Source organism: Hemitrygon akajei, chromosome 12 (genome assembly GCF_048418815.1).
Source record: "Hemitrygon akajei chromosome 12, sHemAka1.3, whole genome shotgun sequence".
NCBI classification, from domain to species: Eukaryota; Metazoa; Chordata; class Chondrichthyes; order Myliobatiformes; family Dasyatidae; genus Hemitrygon; species Hemitrygon akajei.
The window spans coordinates 3,825,768-3,837,810 of NC_133135.1; the positions used below are offsets into that span (position 1 = coordinate 3,825,768).

The 12,043-nt window shown below is 45.0% G+C and overlaps 1 protein-coding gene across 2 annotated transcripts in view; it reads left to right on the plus strand.

Moving 5' to 3' along the window:
* The first annotated feature begins 497 nt into the window (after nt 1-497).
* rabggtb (Rab geranylgeranyltransferase subunit beta) overlaps nt 498-12,043 on the plus strand; it is a 99,143-nt gene continuing 87,597 nt past the window's right edge. The window contains exon 1 of one of the 2 annotated variants that reach the window (XM_073062501.1): nt 498-611. In XM_073062501.1, coding sequence (XP_072918602.1) covers nt 609-611 — 3 coding nt within the window. In that variant the 5' untranslated portion in view covers nt 498-608. The remainder of the gene's footprint in view (nt 612-12,043) is intronic. The other variant, XM_073062500.1, reaches the window with a different exon arrangement.

Consider the following 12,043-nt stretch of genomic DNA (forward strand, 5'->3'; position numbering starts at 1 on the left):
TTCAGGCGTCCAGATGAAGGGTCTCAGCCCGAAATGTCGACTGCTCTCTTATCCATAGATGCTGCCTGGCTTGCTGAGTTCTTCCAGCATTTTGTGCGTGTTGTTTCAAATTTTTAGGAACAGCTTTTCCCCTCTGCCATCATTAACCTCTGCCCACTGCCTCCTGCCTGCCCGCCCCCCCACTTTCGCTCCCTCATTCTTCCCCTCCTGCCCACTCTGCCACAGTTGATGACACTCAGCGCATCCAGGGAAGCCGCAGTATCAGCCACCTAGCACCGCCTCTGATATTCCATCAGGGGGCACCAAAGGCCGTCCTCGGTGCTGGGGGCCTCGGTGCGGGGCAAGAGTGGGCTGTCTATGGCCTGAGAGCTGTGCCGGGGTCCTGAGTGAGGGGCAAGAGTGGGCTGCCTCTGGCCTGAGAGCTGTGCCGGGGTCCTGAGTGCGGGGCAGATTGTGGGCCGACGACTAGGCGGATTGGGTCCTTGGTGCGGGGCAGTCTGAGGGAGGGCACTCGCGGCTGGGTCCTGACAGCGGTGCAGAAGAACGAAAGCCGGGCGGCGGCAGGAGCGGCTACCGCAGAGACTTTGACTTTTACTGAGACAGACAGAATGGTGAGATGGAATGTTCTGGAAACCCGGGGGACGGTGGCGGAGGGAGAAAGGGAGTCGCGTGAGGGAAGTCGGGGCAAGAGATTGGTAGTAGTAACAAGAAAGGAGGCAGCGGCGAGGACGGGTGGAAGGAGGGAGATGAAGTGGGGTTGAGGGTGGGTGGGAGGGGAGGGAGGTGAGGTGGGGGTTGAGGGTGGGAGGGAGGGGGTGGGCAGGACAGGATGGTGTGACGGTGGTATTGGGGATGTGGGGAAGGTAGGAGTGGATGGTGAGAGGGTGGCGAGGAGAGGTTGGGGTAGGGAGGGGTTTGGGTGAGGGGCAGGATGGGATGGTGGGAGGGAGGAATGAATGAGGAAGGGTATGTTATAGAGTTGAGTACTGGGAGGGAGTGAGGAGGTCCGCAGGGGAGGGGTTGATTTGTGGATATGATGAGTGGGGGATGAGGGGATTAGACGAGGGGAGGTCGATGGAGAGGAGGGGAAATGAGGAATGTGGAAGAGGAGAGTGTGAGATCCAAGGTGTTTGGGACACAGAGTCTGAGGGTGATGATAGGGTAGGGAAGAGTTTCAGGATGGTTCAGGAAGAGGAGGAGGTGGTGGATGTGAATGAAAGGGGAAATGGGGTAGGATGGGGCTAAAGGTAATAGAAGAGGTAGAAAATTCTAGAAAGGGTTGGAGAAAAAAGGTGGTGGTGGTTATTTAGAGGAAATGGGGAGGTCACAAAGAGATGATTTTGGAGAAGGGATGTTGGAGGTGTAAAGAATGGGAGATTAAAATGCTTTTACGGACCAGTAATCAATGTTCTCATGGTTCAGCTTTGGTGTATTCAGGTCAGGCGGTTTTCTGCTGCGCACATCCCGACTCTTGTCGCTGTGATTGGGGTGGTTCTGATATCTGTTGCCTCACCAGGGTGTAAGTTGAGGATGTGATGTGCAGAGGATTCTTGCTCCTGTGACTGGAGTCTGGGTGAGAGGATGAGACTTTTACAGTTGTAGAAAACTACAGCACGGAAACAGGCTCTTCAGCCTATCTAGTCATTGCCAAACCTTTTAAACTTTTAAATGAACTTTTGGCTGATGGTCCATATTTCCAAATAATTTGGTTAACTCAGGGCTAAGGGTGATTCAAGTCAAGTCAAGTCACTTTTATTGTCATTTCAACCGTAACTGCTGGTACAGTACACAGTAAAAAGGAATTAATGTTCCTCCAGGACCATGGTGCTACATGAACCCCACCTGAAACAACACAAAACTACATTAGACTTCAGACCTACACTGGACTATACAGAGCATATTTCTAAGAAGAGGGGAGTTGGCCTTGGTTTTCTTCTCAATGTTTATTTTTAGACTGTGATGTCATTAAAGCAGATCTCTTAACTTAGCAGATATGAATGGAGGCTACGTAGCATCCACACCAGGACCACAAGACTCAAAAACAGTTACTTTCCCCAAGCAGTGAGGCTGATCAACACCTCCACCCACGAACCCATCCCTCCACACCCCCAACCACCACTATTTCATCATTTCCTGTCAGTCAGTTTGTGTATAGAACTCCTGTGCCTAGCGTCACTTTATGGACGTACAGTCAATCTATGTACAAAACGAGTATTCCCAACCTTTTTATGCCATGTACCAATGCCGTTAAGCAAGGAGTCCATGGACCCCAGATTCGGAGCCCCTGGTATAGAAGCTACCTTAAGTATTTATATTTATTGTGTTCTTTATTATTGTGTTCTTTATTTTAATTATGTTGTTTGGTGCGTCAGATCTGGGATAAAACATATTTTGTACTCCTTTACTCTTGTGTACTGGAAATGACATTAATGAATCTTGAATCCTGGAGGGAGTTCCAGGGTTTAGATGATGATGGACCATTTACATGTTTCCAGTTGGAATAATGCAAGGTTTGCAGAAAATCATCAGGTGGCGGTGTCCCATATATCTGACAACCCTTGGTTGATGTTCGTGCTGGATTGTGATGTTGGAGGAGCAGTGGATTTTGTAGATGTTATACATTGGAGCCATCATGTGCTGGCGGTGATGTGAATGCAGACTTGGCGAGGTGGATGGAATGCTAATGAAGTGACAGCTTTGTCCTGGGTGCCAAGGAGCACCTTATATCAGAGCTGCACTTGTCCAGATAAGAGGAAAATTATTTACACCTTTTCGATTGTGGGAAAGCTTTAAGATGTTGGAAGCTAAACCACTTGGTGTAGAGTACCCAACCTCTGACCTGCTCAAAGTTCAAAGTAAAATCAGAATCAGGTTTAATGTCGTCAGCATAAGTCATGAAATTTGTTCAACATACACAAGATGCTGGAGGAACTCAGCAGACCAGGCAGTATCTATGGAAAAAAGTACAGTTGATGTTTTGGGCCGAGACCCTTTGGCAGATCTGGAGAAAGAGAGCTGAGGAGTAGATTTAAAAGGTGGGAGAAGGGGAGAGAGACACCAGGCGATAGGTGAAACTTGGAGGGGGGAGGGATAAAGTAAAGAGCTGAACAGTTAATTGGTGAAAGAGACAGAAGGCCATGGAAGGAAGAAAGAAAAAGGGGGAAGGAACACCATGGGGAGACAATGATCGGGCAAGGAGATAAGGTGAGAGAGGAAAAAGGGGATGGGAAGTGGAGAAGAGTAAAGGGGTTGGGAGGCATTACCGGAAGTTTGTGACATCGATGTTAATGCCCTCAGGTTGGAGGCTACCCAAATGGAATATAAGATGATGTTCCTCTAACCCAAGTGTGGTCTTATCACAATGGATGGACATATCGGAACGGGAATGAGAAGTGGAATTAAGATGGGTGGCCAGTGGGAGATTCCGCTTGTTCTGGCAGATGGAGCATAGGGGGGAGGGAAAGATGTGCTTGGTGGTGGGAGTTTTGGAGAGTTATGTGCTGGATGTGGAAGGTGGTAGGTGAGGACACGAGGAACCCTATCCCTGGTAGGGTGGTGAGAGGATAGGGCAAGAGCAGATGTATGTGAAATGGAGGAGATGCGGTTGAGGGCAGCTTTGATGGTGGAGGAAGAGAAGCCCTTTCTTTGAAGAAGGAGAACATCTCCTTCATTCTAGAATGAAAAGCCTCATCCTTAGAGCAGATGTGGTGGAGATGGAGGAATTAAGAAAAGGGGATGGTGTTTTTACAAGTAGTAGGATGGGATGAGGTGTAATCTAGGTAGCTGTGAGAGTCCGTAGGTTTGTAATAGACTTCGATGGATAAGCTGTCTCCGGAGATCGAGAAAGGGAAGGGAGGTGTTGGAAATGGACCAGGTGAATTTCAGGGCAGGGTGGAAGTTGGAAACATAGAAAACATAGGAGGCAAAGTGGATGTAGTCAATGAGTTCAGCATGGGTACAGGAAGCAGCACCAGTGCAGTCGTCGATGTCGCATAGGAAAAGTGCGGGACTGTCACCAGTGTAGGCTTGGAACCTAGACTGTTCCGTGTAGCCAACAAACAGACAGGCATAACTGGAACCCATGCGAGTGCCCATGGCTACCCCATTTGTTTGAAGGATGTGGGAGGAGCCAAAGGAGAAATGATTGAGAGGGAGGACAAGTTCCGCTAGGTGGAGGAGAGTGGTGATGGAGGGGAACTGGTTGGGTCTGGTGTCCAGAAAAAAATAGAGAGCTTTGAGGCCTTCCTGGGTGGGGGATGGAGGTGTATAGGGACTGGATATCCATTGTAAAAATGAGATGATGGGGTCAGGGAACTTGAAATCCTTGAAAATATCAAGAGTGTGTGGGGTGTCACAGATGTAGGTGGGAAGGGACTGAACCAGGGGGATAAAAAAAAAAGTTGAGGTAAGCTGATATGAGTTCAGTGGGACAGGAACAAGCTGAAACAATGGGCCTACACGGATGAGTGGGTTTGTGGAGGTAGAAACGGGGGGTGTGGGAGCTATGAGGTTGGTGGCAATGGATGGGAGATCTCGAGAGTCAATAAGGTTGCTGGTGGTGTGGGAGACAATGGCCTGGTGTTCCTGAATGGGGTCTTGTTCAAGGGGTAAGAAAGAGGAGGTGTCTGAGAATTGGCAGTGGGCCTCGGCAAGGTGGAGGTCAGTATGCCAGACTACTACAGCACCTTAAACCCCTCCACCTCCTTCTCCATTTCCCATTCGCTTTTCACCCTCTCTCACCTCATCTCCTTGCCCGCTCATCAGCTTCCTCTGGTGCTCCTTTCCCTTTTTTCTTTCTTCTGTCTCTTTCATCAATCAACTTCCCAGCTCTATTTCATCCCACCCCCTCCAGGTTTCACCTAAGACCTGGTGGTTCTCTCTCTCCCCTCCCCCCACCTCTTAAATCAACTCCTCAGCATTTTTTTCTCCAGTCCTGCCTTAACATTTCGGTCCAAAATGTCAACAGTACTTTTTTCCATAGTTGCTGCCTGGCCTGCTAAGTTCCTCCAGCATTTTGTGTGTGTCGCTTGGATTTGCAGCATCTGCAGATTTTCTCTTGTTCATGAAATTTGTTGTTTTTATGGCAGCAGTACAATGCAATATATAATAAGAGAGAAAAAAAACTGGTAGTGAGGTTGTGTTCATGGTTTCAGTGTCCATTCAGAAATCAGATGGCAGCAGGGAAGATCCTGAATCGTTGATTGTATGCCTTCAGGCTCCTGTATCTCCTCCCTGATGGTAGCAATAAGAACAGGGCATGTGCTGGGTGTTGGGGGCTCTTAATGATGGAAGTCGCCTTTTCGAGGCACCACTCCTTGAAGATGTCCTGGATACTATGGAGGCTAGTGCCCATGTTGGAGCTGGCTGAGTTTACAACTGTCTGTAGCTTATTGCAATCCTGAGCAGTAGTGTTCCCCACCTCCCTCACTATACCAGGTGGAAATGCAGCCAGTTAGAATGCTCTCCTCAGAACATCTGCAGAAATTTGCAACTGTCTTTGGTGACATACTAAATCTCCTCAAACTCCTAACGAAATGTAGCTGCTCTCTTGCCTTCTTTGTAGCTGCATCGATATATTGGGCCCAGGATAGATCCTCAGATGTTGACATGCTCACTCTTTCTACTTTTGAGCCCTCTAAGAGAACTGGTATGTATTCCCTCATCCTACTCTTTCTGACACAATCAGTTCTTTGGTCTTTCTGACATTGACTGCAAGCTTGTTGGTGTGACATCACTCAACTAGCTGATATATCTCGCTTCTGTACACCCCCTCATACCATCTGATATTCTGCCAACAATGGTTGTGTCATCAGCAAATATATCAATGGCATTTGAGCTGTTCCTGGCCACACAGTCTTGGGTGTAGAGAGAGTAGAGTTGTGGGCTAAACACACATATTTGAAGTGTGTCAGAATTGATTGTCAGCGAGGTGGAGATGACTGTGCAAAAGAAGACCAATAGTTTAACTGGAAGTAAGTAATAGTGAGAATATGAGATGTAGAGTCCTTGAAAACAAGTCTATAGCTTGTAAAATTAGTTATGAGTTGTAGTGAATGACGTTATCCATGCTGGTTCAGGAGCCAGATGGTTGAATGGTAATAACTGTTTCTAAAGCTGGTGGTGGATCCAGTGAAAGTATAGAGTTGGTGAATAGATTCTCTTGTCATACAACAGCCCATCTGCACATTGACCAATTCTTGATATGTTTTGGGGTAATTCAGATTTATCTATTGCGTGTACTTCACATAATACAGTGACATTTATTGTTTGTGTTAACATGGGGTGTATTCAAAGTAGAGGTTGATAGGTTCTTAGAGTGTCAAAGGTTATGAGAAGAGTAAATAAATCGTGATTGAATGGCAGAGCAGAATTGATGGGCTGAATGGTTTAATTCTGCTCTTGTGTCTTATGGTCTTACTACTGGGGGCCCTCCACAAGTGTTCCCACACACTCTGGCACCAACATACCATGCTCACATTGTTCAGCCGAACAACAACAAAATAGAACGAGGAAATCACTGTGTTATGTTACTTCTATTTAAACGTACTGTGGGTTACCAATTAAGAATCGTATTCTGGAAGAATTAAAGAACTTTTATTTACAGAAATAAACAAACACATCTTAACCTTGCCACGTGCTGAAACATTCTGGCAAACCCCGTGCATGCTCAGTGCTCTCCAATCAGGAACTGACACATCATTGCACGTGATATCACCACATCTTCCCTTCCTTAAAAGGAAAAAACAAAGAACAACATTAATCAAAACAAATACATAATTCAACAAGTCTCTATCAGTCTCTCTTTGGGTTTACGAACGCGAGTCGACCTTCTAAGTGGTACACACAGATGTATTTCCTTGTTGTTTGTCTGGTCTGCATCCATTAACTGAATCTCTGAAGACTTCAATCACATCTTCTTTTCCTTTAAAAAGAAAAACAAATAACAACATTAACCAATAAACAAATCTATATTAGCTAACTGAAACTCTGAAGTTGGCTCTTCGCTATCTGAGCCATGATTGTTCTTGTGGTCCTTTTCTTCTTTAAGCTTTTCTTCATGTATCTCAACTAAACTTTTTGGTATACTCTCACGTCTCCTGGTTAGAATCTGGAATTTCAGGTAAGCAGTTCACGCTATCCTCCTCAGCAATCTGCATCTGTGCTTCTGTTTGGACTGTATCTTTCCTAATTCCTTCCAATTCCATTTGTAATGAAATACAAATCTTTTTTTCTTCATCTAATTCATTCATTAATTGTGCAATTTCTTTTTTATGCTGAGACTTCATCATTTCAATAAAAGTTCTTATTCCGTTACTTGAGCTTTCAGTTCTTGCTTATACTGTGCCCACTGTGAGCGTTCTTGCTCTAGACTGATTAGACTGAATCTCATATTCTCTCAGTGTCTCTTTCATTATCGCTTGCATTGAAGCAACCTCTTTCTGCCATTGCTTTTTCACATCATCAATTGTCTCCTGTTTGGTTGTCTCAGACACTGCAGCTACTGCTTTTATATTCTCCATGTCATAAAGCGCATCTATATAAAATTCCTCACGTTCATCTTCAATCACTGCATTTACGTGTTTCATTTCATTTTCCTTCTTTCTACTTCTACAACAGCGCGATAAATGATTAATCTTACCACAGTTGTAGCGAAGTTTGCCGTATGTGAAACACTGATTTGGACTGTGTTCCCGCACACAGCGATCACGAGTTTTTTTTCAAATGCCATCTTGTACTCTGTCGGTTTTGTCGATGTATTACTATATTTCTTGATATATTCGTGCTTTTTTACAGTGTTTACATTGCAGCTTTCGATAAAAAGCTCTTCAGCCTGCGACATTACAGCCTCAGAAGCTTTGCAGAGCGCAAAAGCTTGTTCAAAATTTAAATCTTGCTCATGCAAAACCCTTTCTCTCAGTGCATTATTTAGAATGCCACAAACTAGCCTATCTTTAATAAGAGAGCCTGTGAGCAATCTAAACTCACACGTTCTACTACGCTTTCTTAAGTCACATACTGATCAATTGTTTCAGTAGCCCTCTGCACACGTGAAGTATTTGTGAAGTATTCGTACGTTAAATTACGCTTAGGTATACAAAATACTTCAAATTGAAATTATCTCCATCTTCAAAGACAAAATTATTGTATACCTCTACTGCGTCACTTCCGATTACATGGAGGAAAAGTGCTGCTTTGATTTTGACCGATTTTTCTTCATAATCAATCGCTGATAAGTACAGTTCAAATTGTTGCTTGAATATCCTCCAATTCTCAGCTACATTCCCAGTCAGCTGCAGTTTTTGTGGGGGTTGTAAACCTTCCATATCACTGATTACCGTTCAAACTTTTTTCTTTTCTTCGATTATCTTCGATTCTCCTGTATTATTCTTCGAAAAGTACTTCTGACACCATGTTATGTTGCTTCTATTTAAACATACCATGGGTTACCAATTAAGAATCATAATTCTGGAAGAATTAAAAGAACTTTTATTTACAGAAATAAACAAACACATCTTAACCCTGCCACATGCTGAAACATTCTGGCAAATCCTGTGCATGCTCAGTGCTCTCCAATCAGGAACTGACACATCATTGCACGTGATATCACCACGCACTGCAAAATAAGCCCCTTTCCCACCCACCCACACTCGGGTAGGCTTCCAACACCTGGACAAGCTGCCTCTGAGACTGAGAAGTCTCAGTCCTTGGCCCCAGACTTCCAACTTCGGACTTTGATCATGATGTTGAGCTTCAAGACCTGAGCATTCATTGATCACTGATTTGACCTTTGGGCTTAGACTCCAGGAGTCACTGATGGTGGGTGAGTTGGCTGAGAACTGGTTCTCAGGAAATGGTGATGAATTATCCACAAGCTGAATATCCAAACTTGTCAAAACTTAAGCCTTGTGGTTTTGCATTCTGGGCAATGTTCTTGGACCCACTGGAATTATTTATTTAATTGTGCACAATCATTTTTCACTAGATATGGTGGGACTGTAGAATTTTGAAATAGAGGGGCTACAGCATAGAAACAGGCCCTTTGGCTCATCGACTGGCACCTAGATCGTAGCCCTCCATACCCCTTCCATCCATGCAAGAAATCAAATTTCTCATTCCACACTAACACCACCCTCTGAGTGAAGAAGTTTCCTCCTCATGTTCCCTTTAAGCATTTCAACTTTCACCCTTACCTAATCAACCTCAGTGGGAAAAAGTCTGTGTACATTTACCCTATCTATACCCCTCATTATTTTGTATACCTCCCCTCAATCAATTACGTTCCAAGTAATAAAGTTCTAATTCATCTTTCCCTATAACTGTCATCCTCAAGTCCTGGCAACATCCTTGTAAATTTTCTCTGTTGTCTTTCAATCTTATTGATATCTTTCTTGTATATAGGTGACCAAAACTGCACACAATACTCCAAGTTAGTTCTCACCAATGCCTTATACAAATTCCACACAACATCCCAATTCCTGTACTAAATACAGTGATTTATGAAAGCCAATGTACCAAAAGGTTTCTTTACAGCCCTGTCTACTTGTGATGCCACTTTTAAGGAATTACGGGTCTGTATTCCCAGACAACTCTGTTCTACTGCACTCCTCAATGCCCAAACACTCACTGTGTAAGACCACTCTGGTTGGTCCTGCCAACCATTTGTCTGCATTAAATTCCATCTACCATTTTTCAGTTGGTCCAGATCTTGCCGCAAGCTTTGATAGCCTTCCTCACTATCTTAAAAATACCCCTAATCTTGGTGTCATTGCAAATTTGCGATCCAGTTTACCACATTATCATCCTGATCATTGATATAGATGACAAACAACAAGGGACCCAGCACCGATTCCTGCAGCAATCTGCTAGTCACAGGCCTCCAGTCAGAGGGGCAATCGTATACATCTACTTTCTGGTTTCTCCAACAAAGCCGATGTCTAATCCAGTTTATTACCCCATCTTGAATGCTAAGTGACTGAACCTTCTTGACCAACCTCCCATGTGGGACCTTGTCAAAGGCCTTGCTGAAATCCATGTAGATGACATCCACTGCCTTCCCTTTGACAATTTTCTTGGTAACTTCTTTGAAAGACTCAATAAAGATTGGTTAGGCAGCGTGGGGCCAAGTTGCCTGTAATTTTTCCTAATTCATGGTTTATGAGATTGTTGTTTATTTTGCTACCTTTATTCACCATATGCATTTCAATATATGAGGAATTTGTTGTGTGTTAGTCAGGGCGTGGCATGCATCAAAAAACAACATTCAACAATTAAAAAGAATAAAAAAGGCAAGTAAATTTAGAGATTAAAGTAAGGAATGGAATAAAATGTCATAGATAAATACCAGCAGGTATAATTCAACCATGTTTCTCTCTTGACAAACCTACCTACCTGTCAAGTGTCATACAAGAGGAAATAAAACACTGGATCTCTTGTAGGCAAAGATTAAAGATGCATACAGCTCTACAGCTCTCCCCCCACTTGGAAGATCGGATCACAACCTGGTTCACTTCATGCCCTTGTGTAACCCAAAGTACAGCAATAGCTAGCTACCGCCAAGATAGTAAAGAAATGGTCTCTGGAGGCTTTGAAGAGCTGCTTTGAGGTTACTGACTGGAATGTGCTTTGTGAACCATATGGGGAAGACATTAACGGGCTTACTGATGGTATCACTGGCTACATCAACTTCTGTGTGGACACTGTAGTACTATCAAGGACTGTTCACTGCTTCCCTAACAACAAAACACGGGTCACCAGTGATCTAAAGGCTCTTCTCAACCACAAAAAGAGAGCCTCTAGATCAGGAGACAGGGAGAAGTTGAAACGTGTAGAGGGAGCTAAAGGAGAAGATCAAGGTGCCTAAAGAGGAATACAGGAGAGAGCTGAAGAACAAGCTTGGGCAGAGTAGCACACAGGAGGTGTGGAGAGGTGTAAAGAACATCATTGGCTTCAATCAGTCTAGCTGTAGAGCTTTGGAATGCAGCTGTGAATGGGTTAATGAGTTAAACCAATTCTTCAATAGGTTTGACAATTGCCCTCCTGTTCACACCCCCCTCAGCAAACCAGTCCAGGTGCCGAGGCACCCAAAGCTCCCTCAGCACCAATGCCTTCCCTCCTCCCACTTCCCCATCCAGTACAACACGTGGATGAGCAACACAGGCTACCACTATCTACATCCCCTCCTTGCCCTGCACCTGTCATATATATCTCCACATACCAACTGCTATGGTCCCAATCTTCACCGCCTCCCAGCCCCCACCTTTCCCCTCCCACCAACTCCCCAGTCATCATCGACTCGCCTTCACCACTGAGCAGCTGGGAAGGGCTCTGGGGAAACTCGGACATGGCAAAGCATTGCACCCAGACGGTGTGAACCCCGTGGTCCTGAAGGAGTGTGCTGAGCAGCTGTGTGGAGTTCTCCAGCGCATTTTCAATCTGAGTCTCAGCCTGGAAAGGGTCCCGACTGTGTGGAAAACATCATGTGTGGTTCCAGTATCCAAGAAGGGCCAATCAAAAGTCTTGAATAACTACTGTCCAGTGGCCCTGTCCTCAAACATCATGAAGACTCTAGAGATGCTGGTCCTGGCTCATCTCTAACCCTTGGTCAGATCAGCCCTCAGTCCCCTGCAGCATTTCGAGTCATCTTCCTGCTGAATTGAGCCTCGTTCCATTTGGATAAGCAGGGAAGCACTGCGAGGATCACGTTTTTTGATTTCTCAAGTGCCTTCACGACCATACAGCCCTCATTGTAGTATCCTGGATAATGGACCACCTGACTGGCAGATCACAGTTTGTGCAGCTTCAGAGCTGTGTGTCAGACATGGCTATAAGCAGCACTGGGCCCCACAGGGGACTGTATTGGCTCCCTTTCTGTTTACCCTGTATACCTCAGACTTTAGATACAACACCAAGTCATGTCATCTGCAGAAATTCTCTGATAACACAGCAATAGTGGGTGTATAAACGGAGGATGGGAGGATGGGCCCTGGTGGAAGGCTTTGTCAAATGGTACAAGCTGAATCATCTGCAGCTCAACATCAGTAAC